Here is a 20,954-nt window from a genome sequence, read left to right on the forward strand (position 1 = left end):
GTGTATGGAGAGTGTGGGGTCCGTGTGTGGTGTATGGAGAGTGTGGGGTCAGTGTGTGGTGTATGGAGAGTGTGGGGTCAGTGTGTGGTGTATGGAGAGTGTGGGGTCAGTGTGTGGTGTATGGAGAGTGGGTCCGTGTATGGTGTATGGAGAGTGGGTCCGTGTATGGTGTATGGAGAGTGGGGTCAGTGTGTGGTGTATGGAGAGTGTGGGGTCCGTGTGTGGTGTGTGGGGTCAGTGTGTGGTGTATGGAGAGTGTGGGGTCAGTGTATGGTGTATGGAGAGTGGGTCCGTGTGTGGTGTATGGAGAGTGTGGGGTCAGTGTATGGTGTGTGGGGTCAGTGTGTGGTGTATGGAGAGTGTGGGATCAGTGTGTGGTGTATGGAGAGTGGGGTCAGTGTGTGGTGTATGGAGAGTGTGGGGTCAGTGTATGGTGTATGGAGAGTGTAAGGTCCGTGTATGGTGTATGGAGAGTGTGGGGTCAGTGTGTGGTGTATGGAGAGTGTGGGGTCCGTGTATGGTGTATGGAGAGTGTGGAGTCAGTGTGTGGTGTATGGAGAGTGTGGTCCGTGTGTGGTGTATGGAGAGTGTGGGGTCAGTGTGTGGTGTATGGAGAGTGTGGGGTCAGTGTGTGGTGTATGGAGAGTGTGGGGTCCGTGTATGGTGTATGGAGAGTGTGGGGTCAGTGTGTGGTGTATGGAGAGTGTGGGGTCCGTGTATGGTGTATGGAGAGTGTGGAGTCAGTGTGTGGTGTATGGAGAGTGTGGTCCGTGTGTGGTGTATGGAGAGTGTGGGGTCAGTGTGTGGTGTATGGAGAGTGTGGGGTCAGTGTGTAGTGTATGGAGAGTGTGGTCCGTGTGTGGTGTATGGAGAGTGTGGGGTCAGTGTGTGGGGTCAGTGTGTGGTGTATGGAGAGTGTGGGGTCAGTGTGTGGTGTATGGAGAGTGTGGTCCGTGTGTGGTGTATGGAGAGTGTGGGGTCAGTGTGTGGTGTATGGAGAGTGTGGGGTCCGTGTGTGGTGTATGGAGAGTGTGGGGTCAGTGTGTGGTGTATGGAGAGTGGGGTCAGTGTGTGGTGTATGGAGAGTGTGGGGTCCGTGTGTGGTGTATGGAGAGTGTGGTCCGTGTATGGTGTATGGAGAGTGTGGAGTCAGTGTGTGGTGTATGGAGAGTGTGGTCCGTGTGTGGTGTATGGAGAGTGTGGGGTCAGTGTGTGGTGTATGGAGAGTGTGGGGTCCGTGTGTGGTGTATGGAGAGAGTGGGGTCCGTGTGTGGTGTATGGAGAGTGGGGTCCGTGTGTGGTGTCTTGAGAGTGTGGGGTCCGTGTGTGGTGTCTTGAGAGTGTGGGGTCCGTGTATGGTGTATGGAGAGTGTGGTCCGTGTGTGGTGTATGGAGAGTGGGGTCCGTGTGTGGTGTATGGAGAGTGGGGTCAGTGTATGGTGTATGGAGAGTGTGGGGTCCGTGTGTGGTGTGTGGGGTCAGTGTGTGGTGTATGGAGAGTGTGGGGTCCGTGTATGGTGTATGGAGAGTGTGGGGTCAGTGTGTGGTGTATGGAGAGTGTGGGGTCAGTGTGTGGTGTATGGAGAGTGTGGGGTCAGTGTGTGGTGTATGGAGAGTGTGGGGTCAGTGTGTGGTGTATGGAGAGTGTGGGGTCAGTGTGTGGTGTATGGAGAGTGGGGTCAGTGTGTGGTGTATGGAGAGTGTGGGGTCCGTGTATGGAGAGTGTGGGGTCCGTGTGTGGTGTATGGAGAGTGGGGTCCGTGTGTATTGTATGGAGAGTGGGGTCCGTGTGTATTGTATGGAGAGTGTGGTCCGTGTGTGGTGTATGGAGAGTGGGGTCCGTGTGTGGTGTATGGAGAGTGGGGTCAGTGTGTGGTGTATGTGGGTTGTATGGAGAGTGTGGTCAGTCAGTATGTGGGGTGTATGGAGTGTGGGGTGTATGGAGTGTGGGGTGTATGGAGCGTGGGGTGTATGGAGTGTGGGGTGTATGGAGCGTGGGGTCAGTCAGTATGTGGGGTGTATGGAGTGTGCGGTCAGTCAGTATGTGGGGTGTATGGAGTGTGGGGTGTATGGAGCATGGGGTCAGTTAGTATGTGGGTTGTGTTGAGTGGGGGGTCAGTCAGTATGTGGGGTGTATGGAGTGGGGTGTATGGAGAGTGGGGTCAGTCAGTATGTAGGGTGTAGGGAGAGTGGGGCCCCAAAGGGTCAGTCAGTATGTGGGGTGTATGGAGAGTGGGGCCCCATGGAGTCAGTATGTGGGGTGTATGGAGAGTGGGGCCCCCACATGCTCTGACTTTCCAGATGTCGGAAACATGACATATAATTCCTCCGCCAGGAACCAATCTGGGAGTTTCCTACAAGACACAATAGTCAGTAATGCCGCCCAGATGTTCCTGACGCATCGGAGATCAGCGCTGAGCGGAAAATCCTGCAATTCTGTCACATAATGTAATATGAGAGAAAGCATTGAACAAGCTGCTGATGGCTGATCACTAATGTAGCCGATTGGTTGCTATGGGAGCTGTGATTGGTTGCTATGGTAGTTGTGATTGGTTGCTATGGGAGCTGTGATTGTTTACTGTGGGAGCTGTAGTTGGTTGCTGTGGGAGCTGTGATTGGTTGCTATGGGAGCTGATTGGTTACTATGGTAGCTGTAGTTGGTTGCTATGGGAGCTGTAGTTGGTTGCTGTGGGAGCTGTGATTGGTTGCTATGGAAGCTGTAGTTGGTTGCTGTTGGAGCTGTGATTGGTTTCTGTGGAGCTGTGATTGGTTGCTATGGGAGCTGTAGTTGGTTGCTGTGGGAGCTGTGATTGGTTTCTGTGGAGCTGTAATTGGTTGCTATGGGAGCTGTGCTTGGTTTCTATGGGAGCTGTGATAGGTTGCTATGGAAGCTCTTCTTGGTTGCCATGGGAATCAGCAGTGGAAACCTCCCCGGCTGTTCAGGACCTTCACACTCACCTTCCCGGCACCTGGTGCCACATTTGGGGGCAGTGGTGAAGCGTTGGGGTCTGTAGAGGACGGTCGTGCATTGACTCCTCTCCCTTAGATATTCTTACATATAGAGAGTGATACACAACCATCACGGCCAAACGTCCGGCCCAGCTCTGCTACATCCCCATGTGTTACACCATATAACAGTGTGTAGTATAATAGCCCCCCCCCCCCCCCCCAACTCCGTCCAGATGTCATTAATAAGGGAAATCGCATCCAGAGCACTTGGGTGGGCGCAGACAAAGGAGCGGAAGAGGCGGCTGCGGGGGTCCGGGGGGAGGGGTCCTCCTCTGATGAATGAAACCACATGGCCACCATACTGGCTGATATACTCTTCACATTGTTACCATATATAACATCTCTAATTGCTGCCAGTGAATGGAAATCTCCTTCTCTATGTTCTAGTATCACCTGGTACAGACCTGACACCTTATTACAGCTGTGTCCAGTACAGACCTGACACCTTATTACAGCTGTGTACAGTACAGACCTGATACCTGACACCTTATTACAGCTGGGCCCAGTACAGACCTGATACCTGACACCTTATTACAGCTGGGCCCAGTACAGACCTGATACCTGACACCTTATTACAGCTGTGTCCAGTACAGACCTGATACCTGACACCTTATTACAGCTGTGTCCAGTACAGACCTGATACCTGACACCTTATTACAGCTGGGTCCAGTACAGACCTGATACCTGACACCTTATTACAGCTGTGTACAGTACAGACCTGATACCTGACACCTTATTACAGCTGTGTACAGTACAGACCTGATACCTAACACCGTATTACAGCTGTGTCCAGTACAGACCTGATACCTGACACCTTATTACAGCTGTGTCCAGTACAGACCTGATACCTGACACCTTATTACAGCTGTGTCCAGTACAGACCTGACACCGCTACCTGACACCTTATTACAGCTGTGTCCAGTACAGACCTGATACCTGACACCTTATTACAGCTGTGTACAGTACAGACCTGATACCTGACACCTTATTACAGCTGTGTCCAGTACAGACCTGATACCTGACACCGTATTACAGCTGTGTCCAGTACAGACCTGACACCTGACACCTTATTACAGCTGTGTCCAGTACAGACCTGACACCTGACACCTTATTACAGCTGTGTCCAGTACAGACCTGATACCTGACACCTTATTACAGCTGTGTACAGTACAGACCTGATACCTGACACCTTATTACAGCTGTGTCCAGTACAGACCTGACACCGCTACCTGACACCTTATTACAGCTGTGTACAGTACAGACCTGATACCTGACACCTTATTACAGCTGTGTCCAGTACAGACCTGATACCTGACACCTTATTACAGCTGTGTCCAGTACAGACCTGATACCTGACACCTTATTACAGCTGTGTACAGTACAGACCTGACACCTGACACCTTATTACAGCTGTGCCCAGTACAGACCTGACACCTGACACCTTATTACAGCTGTGTCCAGTACAGACCTGATACCTGACACCTTATTACAGCTGTGTACAGTACAGACCTGATACCTGACACCTTATTACAGCTGTGTCCAGTACAGACCTGATACCTGACACCTTATTACAGCTGTGTCCAGTACAGACCTGATACCTGACACCTTATTACAGCTGTGTCCAGTACAGACCTGATACCTGACACCTTATTACAGCTGTGTCCAGTACAGACCTGATACCTGACACCTTATTACAGCTGTGTCCAGTACAGACCTGACACCTGACACCTTATTACAGCTGTGTACAGTACAGACCTGATACCTGACACCTTATTACAGCTGTGTCCAGTACAGACCTGACACCGCTACCTGACACCTTATTACAGCTGGGCCCAGTACAGACCTGATACCTGACACCTTATTACAGCTGTGTCCAGTACAGACCTGATACCTGACACCTTATTACAGCAGTGTCCAGTACAGACCTGATACCTGACACCTTATTACAGCTGTGTCCAGTACAGACCTGATACCTGACACCTTATTACAGCTGTGTCCAGTACAGACCTGACACCTTATTACAGCTGTGTCCAGTACAGACCTGATACCTGACACCTTATTACAGCTGTGTCCAGTACAGACCTGATACCTGACACCTTATTACAGCTGTGTCCAGTACAGACCTGACACCTTATTACAGCTATGTCCAGTACAGACCTGATACCTGACACCTTATTACAGCTGTGCCCAGTACAGACCTGATACCTGACACCTTATTACAGCTGTGCCCAGTACAGACCTGATACCTGACACCTTATTACAGCTGTGTCCAGTACAGACCTGATACCTGACACCGTATTACAGCTGTGTCCAGTACAGACCTGATACCTGACACCTTATTACAGCTGTGCCCAGTACAGACCTGACACCTGACACCTTATTACAGCTGTGTCCAGTACAGACCTGACACCTGACACCTTATTACAGCTGTGTCCAGTACAGACCTGATACCTGACACCTTATTACAGCTGTGTCCAGTACAGACCTGATACCTGACACCTTATTACAGCTGTGTCCAGTACAGACCTGATACCTGACACCTTATTACAGCTGTGTCCAGTACAGACCTGACACCTTATTACAGCTGTGTCCAGTACAGACCTGATACCTGACACCTTATTACAGCTGTGTCCAGTACAGACCTGATACCTGACACCTTATTACAGCTGTGTACAGTACAGACCTGATACCTGACACCGTATTACAGCTGTGTCCAGTACAGACCTGACACCTTATTACAGCTGTGTCCAGTACAGACCTGATACCTGACACCTTATTACAGCTGTGCCCAGTACAGACCTGACACCTGACACCTTATTACAGCTGTGTCCAGTACAGACCTGATACCTGACACCTTATTACAGCTGTGTCCAGTACAGACCTGACACCGCTACCTGACACCTTATTACAGCTGTGTCCAGTACAGACCTGATACCTGACACCTTATTACAGCAGTGTCCAGTACAAACCTGATACCTGACACCTTATTACAGCTGTGTCCAGTACAGACCTGATACCTGACACCTTATTACAGCTGTGTCCAGTACAGACCTGACACCGCTACCTGACACCTTATTACAGCTGTGTCCAGTACAGACCTGATACCTGACACCTTATTACAGCTGTGTCCAGTACAGACCTGACACCGCTACCTGACACCTTATTACAGCTGTGTCAAGTACAGACCTGATACCTGACACCTTATTACAGCTGTGTCCAGTACAGACCTGATACCTGACACCTTATTACAGCTGGGCCCAGTACAGACCTGATACCTGACACCTTATTACAGCTGGGCCCAGTACAGACCTGATACCTGACACCTTATTACAGCTGTGTCCAGCACAGACCTGATACCTGACACCTTATTACAGCTGTGTCCAGTACAGACCTGATACCTGACACCTTATTACAGCTGTGTCCAGTACAGACCTGATACCTGACACCTTATTACAGCTGTGTCCAGTACAGACCTGACAGCGCTACCTGACACCTTATTACAGCTGTGTCCAGTACAGACCTGATACCTGACACCTTATTACAGCTGTGTCCAGTACAGACCTGACACCTTATTACAGCTGTGCCTAGTACAGACCTGACACCTGACACCTTATTACAGCTGTGTCCAGTACAGACCTGATACCTGACACCTTATTACAGCTGGGTCCAGTACAGACCTGACACCGCTACCTGACACCTTATTACAGCTGGGCCCAGTACAGACCTGACACCTGACACCTTATTACAGCTGTGTCCAGTACAGACCTGATACCTGACACCTTATTACAGCTGTGTCCAGTACAGACCTGATACCTGACACCTTATTACAGCTGTGTCCAGTACAGACCTGATACCTGACACCTTATTACAGCTGTGTCCAGTACAGACCTGATACCTGACACCGTATTACAGCTGTGTCCAGTACAGACCTGACACCTGACACCTTATTACAGCTGTGTCCAGTACAGACCTGATACCTGACACCTTATTACAGCTGTGCCCAGTACAGACCTGATACCTGACACCGTATTACAGCTGTGTCCAGTACAGACCTGATACCTGACACCTTATTACAGCTGTGTCCAGTACAGACCTGATACCTGACACCTTATTACAGCTGTGTCCAGTACAGACCTGATACCTGACACCTTATTACAGCTGTGCCCAGTACAGACCTGATACCTGACACCTTATTACAGCTGTGTACAGTACAGACCTGACACCTGACACCTTATTACAGCTGTGTCCAGTACAGACCTGATACCTGACACCTTATTACAGCTGTGTCCAGTACAGACCTGATACCTGACACCTTATTACAGCTGTGTACAGTACAGACCTGACACCTGACACCTTATTACAGCTGTGTCCAGTACAGACCTGATACCTGACACCTTATTACAGCTGGGTCCAGTACAGACCTGATACCTGACACCTTATTACAGCTGTGTCCAGTACAGACCTGATACCTGACACCTTATTACAGCTGTGTCCAGTACAGACCTGATACCTGACACCTTATTACAGCTGTGTCCAGTACAGACCTGATACCTGACACCGTATTACAGCTGTGTCCAGTACAGACCTGACACCTGACACCTTATTACAGCTGGGCCCAGTACAGACCTGATACCTGACACCTTATTACAGCTGTGTCCAGTACAGACCTGACACCTGACACCTTATTACAGCTGGGCCCAGTACAGACCTGATACCTGACACCTTATTACAGCTGTGTCCAGTACAGACCTGATACCTGACACCTTATTACAGCTGGGTCCAGTACAGACCTGATACCTGACACCTTATTACAGCTGTGTCCAGTACAGACCTGATACCTGACACCTTATTACAGCTATGTCCAGTACAGACCTGATACCTGACACCTTATTACAGCTGTGTACAGTACAGACCTGATACCTGACACCGTATTACAGCTGTGTCCAGTACAGACCTGATACCTGACACCTTATTACAGCTGTGTCCAGTACAGACCTGACACCGCTACCTGACACCTTATTACAGCTGTGCCCAGTACAGACCTGATACCTGACACCTTATTACAGCTGGGTCCAGTACAGACCTGATACCTGACACCTTATTACAGCTGTGTCCAGTACAGACCTGATACCTGACACCTTATTACAGCTGTGTCCAGTACAGACCTGATACCTGACACCTTATTACAGCTGTGTCCAGTACAGACCTGATACCTGACACCGTATTACAGCTGTGTCCAGTACAGACCTGATACCTGACACCTTATTACAGCTGTGCCCAGTACAGACCTGATACCTGACACCTTATTACATCTGTGCCCAGTACAGACCTGACACCTTATTACAGCTGGGTACAGTACAGACCTGATACCTGACACCTTATTACAGCTGTGTCCAGTACAGACCTGATACCTGACACCTTATTACAGCTGTGTCCAGTACAGACCTGACACCTGACACCTTATTACAGCTGGGCCCAGTACAGACCTGATACCTGACACCTTATTACAGCTGTGTCCAGTACAGACCTGATACCTGACACCTTATTACAGCTGGGTCCAGTACAGACCTGATACCTGACACCTTATTACAGCTGTGTCCAGTACAGACCTGATACCTGACACCTTATTACAGCTATGTCCAGTACAGACCTGATACCTGACACCTTATTACAGCTGTGTACAGTACAGACCTGATACCTGACACCGTATTACAGCTGTGTCCAGTACAGACCTGACACCTTATTACAGCTGTGTACAGTACAGACCTGATACCTGACACCTTATTACAGCTGTGTCCAGTACAGACCTGACACCTGACACCTTATTACAGCTGTGTCCAGTACAGACCTGACACCTGACACCTTATTACAGCTGTGTCCAGTACAGACCTGATACCTGACACCTTATTACAGCTGTGTCCAGTACAGACCTGATACCTGACACCTTATTACAGCTGTGTCCAGTACAGACCTGACACCGCTACCTGACACCTTATTACAGCTGTGTCCAGTACAGACCTGATACCTGACACCTTATTACAGCTGTGTACAGTACAGACCTGATACCTGACACCTTATTACAGCTGTGTCCAGTACAGACCTGATACCTGACACCTTATTACAGCTGTGTCCAGTACAGACCTGACACCGCTACCTGACACCTTATTACAGCTGTGTCCAGTACAGACCTGATACCTGACACCTTATTACAGCTGTGTCCAGTACAGACCTGATACCTGACACCTTATTACAGCTGTGTCCAGTACAGACCTGACACCGCTACCTGACACCTTATTACAGCTGTGTCCAGTACAGACCTGATACCTGACACCTTATTACAGCTGTGTCCAGTACAGACCTGATACCTGACACCTTATTACAGCTGTGTCCAGTACAGACCTGACACCTGACACCTTATTACAGCTGTGTCCAGTACAGACCTGACACCTGACACCTTATTACAGCTGTGTCCAGTACAAACCTGATACCTGACACCGTATTACAGCTGTGTCCAGTACAGACCTGATACCTGACACCGTATTACAGCTGTGTCCAGTACAGACCTGATACCTGACACCGTATTACAGCTGTGTCCAGTACAGACCTGACACCTGACACCTTCTTCCTACAGTATATAGCCATAGGGATTGGTGGATGTGTCATTTCATATCTTGGCCAGTCTGGATGTTTGGGAAAGCTGGGTGAGCTGCCTTGTCTTCCTGCAGAGCTGTAATCGTTGTGAATGTCACCCACATAGGCTGGGATGTCTGCAGGGAATCATGGTGGGGGTCATAGTCCTACATCTCTTCTCTCCTGAGCTCTGGTGGTGAAAACAAGAGCTGTTAATATGGAGGAGTGTGCTGCCCCCTCATGGTCATAGGTGGAGTAGCAGCTAGACTCAAAAGATGTGCCTGCTTTACGCCAAGGGAAAACCCCACACCCTGCTCACCTGATGGGTGGGCAGGGGGGCACGGCAAGGTGGGCATGGGCTGGGGCTTCCTCCTATGCCTGATTGTGTTCGTGGACTTGCTGGTGAGAATCGTTACAGCTTTGACCCCCATACAGCTTTGACCCCCCATACGGCGGTGACCCCCCATACACCAGTGACCCCCATACAGCTGTGACCCCCCATACAGCGGTGACCCCCCCCCCATACAGCTGTGACCCCCATACAGCTTTGACCCCCCATACGGCGGTGACCCCCCATACACCAGTGACCCCCATACAGCTGTGACCCCCCCATACAGCGGTGACCCCCCCATACAGCTGTGACCCCTATGCAGCGGTGACCCCCCCATACAGCTGTGACCCCTATGCAGCGGTGACCCCCCCATACAGCTGTGACCCCCATACAGCGGTGATCCCCATACAGGTGTGACCACCATACAGCTGTGACCCCCATACACCAGTGACCCCTATACAGCTGTGACCCCCATACAGCGGTGACCCCCCCCATACAGCTGTGACCCCCATACAGCTGTGACCCCGATACAGCGGTGACCCCCATACAGCGATGACCACCATACAGCTGTGACCCCCATACAGTGGTGACCCCCCTATACAGCGGTGACCCCCCATACAGCGGTGACCCCCCCATACAGCTGTGACCCCCCATACAGCGGTGACCTCTATACAGCGGTGACCCCCCATACAGCGATGACCCCCATACAGCGGTGACCCCCATACAGCTGTGACCCCCATACAGCGATGACCCCCATACACCTGTGACCCCCATACAGCTGTGACCCCCATACAGCTGTGACCCCCATACAGCGGTGACCCCCCTATACAGCGGTGACCCCCCCATACAGCTGTGACCCCCATACAGGTGTGACCCCCATACAGCTGTGACCCCCATACAGCGGTGACCACCATACACCAGTGACCCCCATACACCTGTGACCCCCATACAGCGGTCACCCCCCCATACAGCTGTGACCCCCATACAGCTGTGACCCCGATACAGCGGTGACCCCCCCATACAGCGGTGACCCCCATACAGCGATGACCACCATACAGCTGTGACCCCCATACAGCGGTGACCCCCCTATACAGCGGTGACCCCCCCATACAGCGGTGGACCCCCATACAGCTGTGACCTCTATACAGCTGTGACCCCCATACAGCGGTGACCCCCATACAGCTGTGACCCCCATACAGCTGTGACCCCCATACAGCGGTGACCCCCATACAGTGGTGACCCCCATACAGCTGTGACCGCCATACAGCTGTGACCCCCATACAGCTGTGACCCCCATACAGCGGTGACCCCCATACAGTGGTGACCCCCATACAGCTGTGACCCCCATACAGCTGTGACCCCCCATACAGCAGTGACCTCTATACAGCTGTGACCCCCATACAGCGGTGACCCCCATACAGCGGTGACCCCCATACAGCTGTGACCCCCATACAGCTGTGACCCCCATACAGGGGTGATCCCCCCATACAGTGGTGACCCCCATACAGCTGTGACCCCGATACAGGGGTGACCCCCCATACAGCTGTGGTGTGGCTGTAGATCCTGCAGGACTCCATTATTTACATCCCATCAGTCCTGCTGTAGTGCAGCCTGCTAGATGTGTAGATACAGAATGGCCCCCACATCTATCACATTGCCATACATTTACCTAAAGGGGAACTCTGGACAAAATCTTTTTCTTCACAATCAACTGGTGTCAGAAAGTCATACAAATTTGTAATTTACTTTTATTTAAAATTCTCCAGCCATCCAGTACTTATCAGCTGCTGTATGTGTGGTGCTGTATGGTGGATAGTCGGCTTCACTCTCCCCTGTGTGGGTGGCAGTGCCAATAGTCCGGGTGGGTCATCTCTCCACTCCGGACCACCGTGATAAGTGCCCAAGGGACCCATCACAGCCCGGCAGGTCACCGACCATTGTGGAGCAATACAGCCACACACTAAAAGCAGGTATACCACCACACCTGTGTGCTGAGTGTGTGTAGGTGCCGGTGTGTGTAGGTGCTGGTGTGTGTAGGTGCTGGTGTGTGTAGGTGGCGGTGTGTAGGTGCTGGTGTGTGTAGGTGCCGGTGTGTGTAGGTGCCGGTGTGTAGGTGCCGGTGTGTGTAGGTGCCGGTGTGTGTAGGTGCCGGTGTGTGTAGGTGCCGGTGTGTGTAGGTGTCGGTGTGTGTAGGTGTCGGTGTGTGTAGGTGCCGGTGTGTGTAGGTGCCGGTGTGTGTAGGTGTCGGTGTGTGTAGGTGTCGGTGTGTAGGTGTCGGTGTGTGTAGGTGCCGGTGTGTGTAGGTGCCGGTGTGTGTAGGTGTCGGTGTGTGTAGGTGCCGGTGTGTGTAGGTGCCGGTGTGTGTAGGTGCCGGTGTGTGTAGGTGCCGGTGTGTGTAGGTGTCGGTGTGTGTAGGTGTCGGTGTGTGTAGGTGTCGGTGTGTGTAGGTGTCGGTGTGTAGGTGCCGGTGTGTGTAGGTGCCGGTGTGTGTAGGTGCCGGTGTGTGTAGGTGTCGGTGTGTGTAGGTGTCGGTGTGTGTAGGTGCCGGTGTGTGTAGGTGCCGGTGTGTGTAGGTGCCGGTGTGTGTAGGTGCCGGTGTGTGTAGGTGTCGGTGTGTGTAGGTGTCGGTGTGTGTAGGTGTCGGTGTGTGTAGGTGCCGGTGTGTAGGTGCCGGTGTGTGTAGGTGCCGGTGTGTGTAGGTGCCGGTGTGTGTAGGTGTCGGTGTGTGTAGGTGCCGGTGTGTGTAGGTGCCGGTGTGTGTAGGTGTCGGTGTGTGTAGGTGCCGGTGTGTGTAGGTGCCGGTGTGTGTAGGTGCCGGTGTGTGTAGGTGCCGGTGTGTGTAGGTGCTGGTGCAATAATCACTGAGTCCCAGTAGAATAAATAATACAGGATAACAGGGTGACGAGTGACGTCTGAGATACAGACTGGAGTTCTCTGAATCTGTGCTGAGAGATGCTGAAGTGCTGGTTTAGTTGAGTAGAGTAGAGAGAGATTAGAAGAGTGGAGAGGAGTTTGGCGTGAGAGCCCCAACCCAGTGCAGTAATACGCTCTGCCGGAACTTGTGAGAAGAAATACTTGAAGAATACTTGTGCGCCTCTTTCTTCCTTCGAGGGTGACACAAGCCCCAGTCTTGGTTACCTAAGTTAAGCAAAGTGTCCGAGCGTGTCCCAGTGTCACCTGCGTTGTGAGATAGAGTACGTAGACCTTGACTATGGCTGCTTTGCTCTGTCCAGGTCAGTTCCTCTGTCTAGGATACTGTCCTGAACTGTATAGAGATGTTCTCGGCGTGGGCTGGGGTGCTCTCTGACTTGTTCTCCTTAAAGGGGTAGTGCGGTGTAAAACATTTTTCTCCCATTCTGACCCTTTGCCAAAGTTATACATCCCCCCATATGCTTCCTGTACCAGAATGGTCGTTTCCCTGACTTTGAGCCCCCTCTCCAGCTGCACAGGAAACCCTGTAGTTCTGAAAATCTCTCCGACTGTCGTCACATAGATTTCCCTGTCCTCCATCTTGTGCCAAACGTCAGAGAAGGTGGAATGTGAGTGGGCGGTGCTGGCAGTGAGACAGTCTCTTCTTATTGGTCCCCTTCAGGGCTAATTTAAATATGTGGGCGTATGAATTCTTATTGGTGTAGTAGTAGTGAGCAGCAGCCCGATTCTAACCCAGGTAGAATAGCTGCCGGCTAATGTCTGTCATCTCCCTGTATGTACACAGGGGCGGTCTTGGCATTTCTGGGGCCCCAAGCGAAGTTATGTCTAGGGCCCCACCCTCGACACGCGCTTCAAAACAATAGACCGCTGTGTGTTGCCCCCAGTAGTATATACCCCTTGTGCGCTACCGCCAGTAATATATACTCCTTGTGTGCTGCCCCTAATAGTATATACCCCTTGTGTCCTGCCCCCAGTAGTATATACCCCTTGTTTGCTTCCCCCAGTAGTATATAGACCCCTGTGTGTTCCCCCAGTTATATATAGCCCCCCGTGTGCTCCCCCAGAAGTATATAGACTTCCTGTGTGCTGCCCCAGTTGTATATAGACCCCCTGTGTGCTGCCCCCAGTTGTATATACCCCCTGTGTGCCGCCCCACTAGTATATAGGCCCCCTGTGTGCTACTTCAGGGGTATTTAGTCCCCCTGTGTGCTCCCCCACTTCAATATAGACCTCCTGTGTGCTCCCCCACTTGGATATAGCCCCCCTGTGTGCTCCCCCACTTGGATATAGACCCCTGTGTGCTCCTCCAGTAGAATATAAACCCCCTGTGTGGTTCCCTCAGTAGTATATAGACCCCCTGTGTGCCCCACCAGTATTATATAGACCCCTTGTGTGCTACCCCAGTAGTATACAGACCCCTGTATGCTCCCCCAGTTATATATAGACCACCTGTGTGCCTCACAAGTAGTATATAGACCCCTGTGTGCTCCCCCAGTAGTATATAGACCCCCTGTGTGCCCCACCAGTAGTATATAGACCCCTGTGTGCTTCCCCAGTAGTATATAGCCCCCCTGTGTGCTCCCCCACTTGGGTATAGACTTGGGTATAGACCTCCTGTGTGCTCTCCAAGTTGTATATAGACCCCAGTAGTATATAGACCCCTGTGTGTTCCCCCAGTTATATATAGCCCCCCGTGTGCTCCCCCAGAAGTATATAGACTTCCTGTGTGCTGCCCCAGTTGTATATAGACCCCCTGTGTGCTGCCCCCAGTTGTATATACCCCCTGTGTGCCGCCCCACTAGTATATAGGCCCCCTGTGTGCTACTTCAGGGGTATTTAGTCCCCCTGTGTGCTCCCCCACTTCAATATAGACCTCCTGTGTGCTCCCCCACTTGGATATAGACCCCTGTGTGCTCCTCCAGTAGAATATAAACCCCCTGTGTGGTTCCCTCAGTAGTATATAGACCCCCTGTGTGCCCCACCAGTATTATATAGACCCCTTGTGTGCTACCCCAGTAGTATACAGACCCCTGTATGCTCCCCCAGTTATATATAGACCACCTGTGTGCCTCACAAGTAGTATATAGACCCCTGTGTGCTCCCCCAGTAGTATATAGACCCCCTGTGTGCCCCACCAGTAGTATATAGACCCCTGTGTGCTTCCCCAGTAGTATATAGCCCCCCTGTGTGCTCCCCCACTTGGGTATAGACCTCCTGTGTGCTCTCCAAGTTGTATATAGACCCCATTCTGCTGCCCCAAGTAGTATATAGACCCCCTGTGTGCTGCCGCCAGTAGTATATAGACCCCTCTGTGAAGCCCCAGTAGTCTATAGCCCCCTGTGTGCTCCCCCTGTTATATAGCCCCCCCTGTGTGCTCCCCCCATTTATATAGACCCCCGATGTGCGCTCCCCCAGTTAAACAGACCCCTGTGTGCTCCTCCTCCCATATAGTATATAACACAATAAAACAAACACTTATACTCACCTGGGTCCGGGCGTCTCCTCTTCTCTTAACTCTTGTGGCCGCAGGAAGGGTTTTCCCTGCGATCACAAGAGGCCGCGCTCCCCTTGTCCTGGCGCCGATGCTCCAGTGATGTCACTGGAGCGCCGGCACCACAAGGACAAAGCTGCCACTTGTGACCGCAGGGAAAACCCTTCCTGCGGCCACAAGAGGGACTGACAGGAAGGGAGCCAATGTCTCCCGCCCTGTCAGTGCTGCTGCATGTAACTATGAGCGCTCGTTACGAGGGCTCATAGTTACAGATCAGATGGCAGCAGCGAGCGGGGCAGCGGCCCTGTCCAGTGGTCTTGAGCACAAGAGTGGGGCGTGGGGGCCCCCCTGGATGTTGGGGGACCCAAGCGATCGCTTGGGGTGCTTGGTGCCAAAGACCGCCACTGTATGTACATACAAGCTCTGCTGGATTACAGCGTCCTCCTGGTGTAGCAGAGATGAGTATCACTACAGGAACATTGCAGCGCTGTAGTGAATGTACATTGCCTGGCTTCTCGGCGGCCGGAGAGGACAGGTGGGGCTGTCAGCAGAGTGATGGATGCGGGGGAAGGGGGGGGGGGGGGCGATGGGGTGTCTCTGGAGGGGGGGCGATGGGGTGTCTCTGGAGGGGGGGGGGCGATGGGGTGTCTCTGGAGGGGGGGGGGGTCTCTGGAGGGGGGGGGGCGATGGGGTGTCTCTGGAGGGGGGGGGCGATGGGGTGTCTCTGGAGGGGGGGGGTCTCTGGAGGGGGGGGGGGGCGCTATCCAGGGGAAGTTCGGCAGCGGCAGGGGGCAGAGTGATGTGGCACATATAAGCTCGGGATTACAGCATCTCCCTGATGATGTAGCAGAGCTGAGTATCACTACGGTGCTGCCATGCTCCTGCAGCACACTTACCTCCAGGACCATGGCAGCACTATAGTGATACACCAGGAGGCGGCTGTCATCCAGCAGAGCTTGTGTGTACATACAGGGAGATGACAGACATTAGCCGGCAGCTATTCTACCTGGGTTAGAATCGGGCTGCTGCTCACTACTACTACACCAATAAGAATTCATACGCCCACATATTTAAATTAGCCCTGAAGGGGACCAATAAGAAGAGACTGTCTCACTGCCAGCACCGCCCACTCACATTCCACCTTCTCTGACGCAAGATGGAGGACAGGGAAATCTATGTGACGACAGTCGGAGAGATTTACAGAACTACAGGGTTTCCTGTGCAGCTGGAGAGGGGGCTCAAAGTCAGGGAAACGACCATTCTGGTACAGGAAGCATATGGGGGGATGTATAACTTTGGCAAAGGGTCAGAATGGGAGAAAAATGTTTTACACCGCACTACCCCTTTAAGTGTTTAGCACTGCATCTTGTCTGTAATGGCTTTAGGAAAGTAAGTCTCTTCGTTCTCCATACGTGTCTGTACACTACAGCTGGTCTGTCCCGGACAAGGAACCTGGCTAAGTTCTGCAGGGATGCCTGATCTGTGTGTCCTACTCCTCAGAGACTCAGAGAAGAACTGAAGTGTGTATCTATACTTCCTCTCCCCATGTGACTACTTCCTACAGGGTGTATGCAGCAGCCTCTGTGAGTGGTGGAGAAGAGAGTGTATAGAAGAGAAGAGGGTTGAGATAGGTAGGAAGGAAAGAGTCCCTCTCATTGGTGCACAGAATCACAAAATACAAAAGTAACCCATAAATGACTACAGCTGTGCAATATACATCAAATTCTTGAACATAACAGTGACATCTTGTGGTAAAACCTGAGAATACAACTTCATTACTACCTTAGGGATAACTTTGCGACAGGTGCCTTAACTAGAAACACCCGTGGTGGGACACCACATATGTCCTGCAGGAAGTGGTGTATTCTCTCCAGTCTGACACAGTGCTCTCTGCTGCCCCCTCTGTCCATGTCAGGAACTGTCCAGAGCAGCAGCAAAAACCTCTCCTGCTCTGGACAATTCCTGACATGGACAGAAAGGGCAGCAGAGAGCACTGTGTCAGACTGGAGAGAATGCCCCACTTTCTGCAGGACATACAGCAGCTGATAAGTACTGGAAGACTGGAGATTTTATAATAGAAGTTATATACCCATCAGGTGATTGTGAAGAATAAGATGTTGGGCGGCTGGTTGTGATAATGGAGAGCGGCGTCTGCCACTCTTCTCTCTCTTCTATATAGAATATCCTTTGACCTCTTTTTGCTTTGTTGCAGCCTGAAGACCTGGAGGGGCAGACCTGTCACACCTTCAAGATAAAGAACTTCAAGAAGGTGAAGTCGTGCAGCGTGTGTAAGCAGGCCATCACCCGGGAGGGCAGCGCTTGTCGAGGTGAGTGGACACCATTGGCCAACACATAAACAGCGCCTCTCCTGTCCGCTGGTCACATGTGGTGCTGCAGTCTGGTCCCGTCCCCATCAATAGAGCTGTAATGCTAGAAACATCCTGAGTACAGGTGGGGGGCGCCCCCTGGTGGGTGGTATAGCGGAGGTGGCGCGCTGCTGGCAGGTAATAATAGTCGCTGTGTTGGTGAGAAGCTCCGGATACAATAAGGAGCGGCGGCAGCGAGAGACTCCGAGCGTAGACACAGATCAGGTGTGAATATAACCCAACCCTGAGAGGTACAGGGCAGTGACACTTGGGGTACAGGGCAGTGACACTTGGGGTACAGGATAGTGACACAGGGGTACAGGGCAGTGACACATGGGGTACAGGATAGTGACACATGGGGTACAGGATAATGACACATGGGGTACAGTGCAGTGACACTTGGGGTACAGGGCAGTGACACTTGGGGTACAGGATAGTGACACAGGGGTACAGGGCAGTGACACATGGGGTACAGGATAGTGACACATGGGGTACAGGATAGTGACACATGGGGTACAGGATAATGACACATGGGGTACAGAATAGTGACACTTGGGGTACAGTGCAGTGACACTTGGGGTACAGGGCAGTGACACATGGGGTACAGGGCAGTGACACATGGGGTACAGGATAATGACACATGGGGTACAGGGCAGTGACACATGGGGTACAGAATAGTGACACTTGGGGTACAGGGCAGTGACACATGGGGTACAGGGCAGTGACACATGGGGTACAGGGCAGTGACACTTGGGGTACAGGGCAGTGACACATGGGGTACAGGGCAGTGACACATGGGGTACAGGGCAGTGACACTTGGGGTACAGGGCAGTGACACATGGGGTACAGGGCAGTGACACTTGGGGTACAGGATAATGACACATGGGGTACAGGGCAGTGACACTTGGGGTACAGGATAATGACACATGGGGTACAGGGCAGTGACACTTGGGGTACAGGATAATGACACATGGGGTACAGGGCAGGGACACTTGGGGTACAGGATAATGACACATGGGGTACAGAATAGTGACACATGGGGTACAGGGCAGTGACACATGGGGTACAGAATAGTGACACATGGGGTACAGGATAATGACACATGGGGTAAAGGGCAGTGACACATGGGGTACAGGATAATGACACATGGGGTACAGGATAGTGACACATGGGGTACAGGATAATGACACATGGGGTACAGGGCAGTGACACATGGGGTACAGGGCAGTGACACATGGGGTACAGGATAATGACACATGGGGTACAGGATAATGACACATGGGGTACAGAATAGTGACACATGGGGTACAGGGCAGTGACACATGGGGTACAGAATAGTGACACATGGGGTACAGGGCAGTGACACATGGGGTACAGAATAGTGACACATGGGGTACAGGGCAGTGACACATGGGGTACAGAATAGTGACACATGGGGTACAGGGCAGTGACACATGGGGTACAGAATAGTGACACATGGGGTACAGGATAATGACACATGGGGTACAGAATAGTGACACATGGGGTACAGGGCAGTGACACATGGGGTACAGAATAGTGACACATGGGGTACAGGATAATGACACATGGGGTACAGGACAGTGACACTTGGGGTACAGGGCAGTGACACATGGGGTACAGGACAGTGACACTTGGGGTACAGGGCAGTGACACATGGGGTACAGGGCAGTGACACATGGGGTACAGGACAGTGACACTTGGGGTACAGGGCAGTGACACATGGGGTACAGGATAGTGACACATGGGGTACAGGGCAGTGACACATGGGGTACAGGATAATGACACATGGGGTACAGGGCAGTGACACATGGGGTACAGGGCAGTGACACATGGGGTACAGAATAGTGACACATGGGGTACAGAATAGTGACACATGGGGTACAGGATAATGACACATGGGGTACAGGGCAGTGACACATGGGGTACAGGGCAGTGACACATGGGGTACAGGGCAGTGACACATGGGGTACAGGATAGTGACACTCTGGGTACAGGATAGTGACACATGGGGTACAGGGCAGTGACACATTTGGTACAGGGCAGTGACACATGGGGTACAGGACAGTGACACCTGGGGTACAGGGCAGTGACACTCGGGGTACAGGATAGTGACACATGGGGTACAGGGCAGTGACACTCGGGGTACAAGATAGTGACACATGGGGTACAGGGCAGTGACACATGGGGTACAGGATAGTGACACATGGGGTACAGGATAGTGACACATGGGGTACAGGATAGTGACACATGGGGTACAGGACAGTGACACATGGGGTACAGGGCAGTGACACATGGGGTACAGGACAGTGACACATGGGGTACAGGATAGTGACACTTGGGGTACAGGACAGTGACACATGGGGTACAGGGCAGTGACACGCTGACACATGGGGTACAGGGCAGTGACACATGGGGTACAGGGCAGTGACACCTGGGGTACAGGGCAGTGACACATGGGGTACAGGGCAGTGACACATGGGGTACAGGATAGTGACACATGGGGTACAGGATAGTGACTCTCGGGATACAAGATAGTGACACATGGGGTACAGGATAGTAACATTTGGGGTACAGGATAGTGACACATGGGGTACAGGGCAGTGACACATGGGGTACAGGATAATGACACTTGGGGTACAGGGCAGTGACACATGGGGTACAGGATAGTAACATTTGGGGTACAGGATAGTGACACATGGGGTACAGGGCAGTGACACATGGGGTACAGGGCAGTGACTCTCGAGATACAGGATAGTGACACATGGGGTACAGGATGGTGACACATGGGGTACAGGATAGTGACACTTGGGGTACAGGATGGTGACACTTGGGGTACAGGATAATGTCACTTGGGGTACAGGATAGCGATTTTTGGGGTACAGGATAATGTCACTTGGGGTACAGGATAGTTATTTTTGGGGTACAGGATAATGTCACTTGGGGTACAGGATAGTTATTTTTGGGGTACAGGATAATGTCACTTGGGGTACAGGATAGGGACTGTCGGGGTACAGATATTGATCAGATTGGTTGTGTGCAATTGGTAATTTATAGTCGGGGGTCTCATCGCCCCGGATGTATCTGATCTCTATGGAGGAAGCGTCCGGCCCCATAGCTCAGTAGTGTCAGCCATCTTGCTGCTTTACCATGTAGCAGAGTTGGAGCGGTCGCCTCT

At 52.0% G+C, this 20,954-nt stretch overlaps 1 protein-coding gene across 1 annotated transcript in view; it reads left to right on the top strand.

Moving 5' to 3' along the window:
- The window catches only part of LOC138801066 (tensin-1-like), a 156,907-nt gene that overhangs the window by 125,644 nt on the left and 10,309 nt on the right, over positions 1–20,954 (top strand). The window contains exon 2 of the mRNA XM_069983506.1: positions 17,605–17,719. Coding sequence (XP_069839607.1) covers positions 17,605–17,719 — 115 coding nt within the window. The remainder of the gene's footprint in view (positions 1–17,604; positions 17,720–20,954) is intronic.

The sequence above is a fragment of the Dendropsophus ebraccatus genome, chromosome 9, assembly GCF_027789765.1.
Source record: "Dendropsophus ebraccatus isolate aDenEbr1 chromosome 9, aDenEbr1.pat, whole genome shotgun sequence".
NCBI lineage: Eukaryota > Metazoa > Chordata > Amphibia > Anura > Hylidae > Dendropsophus > Dendropsophus ebraccatus.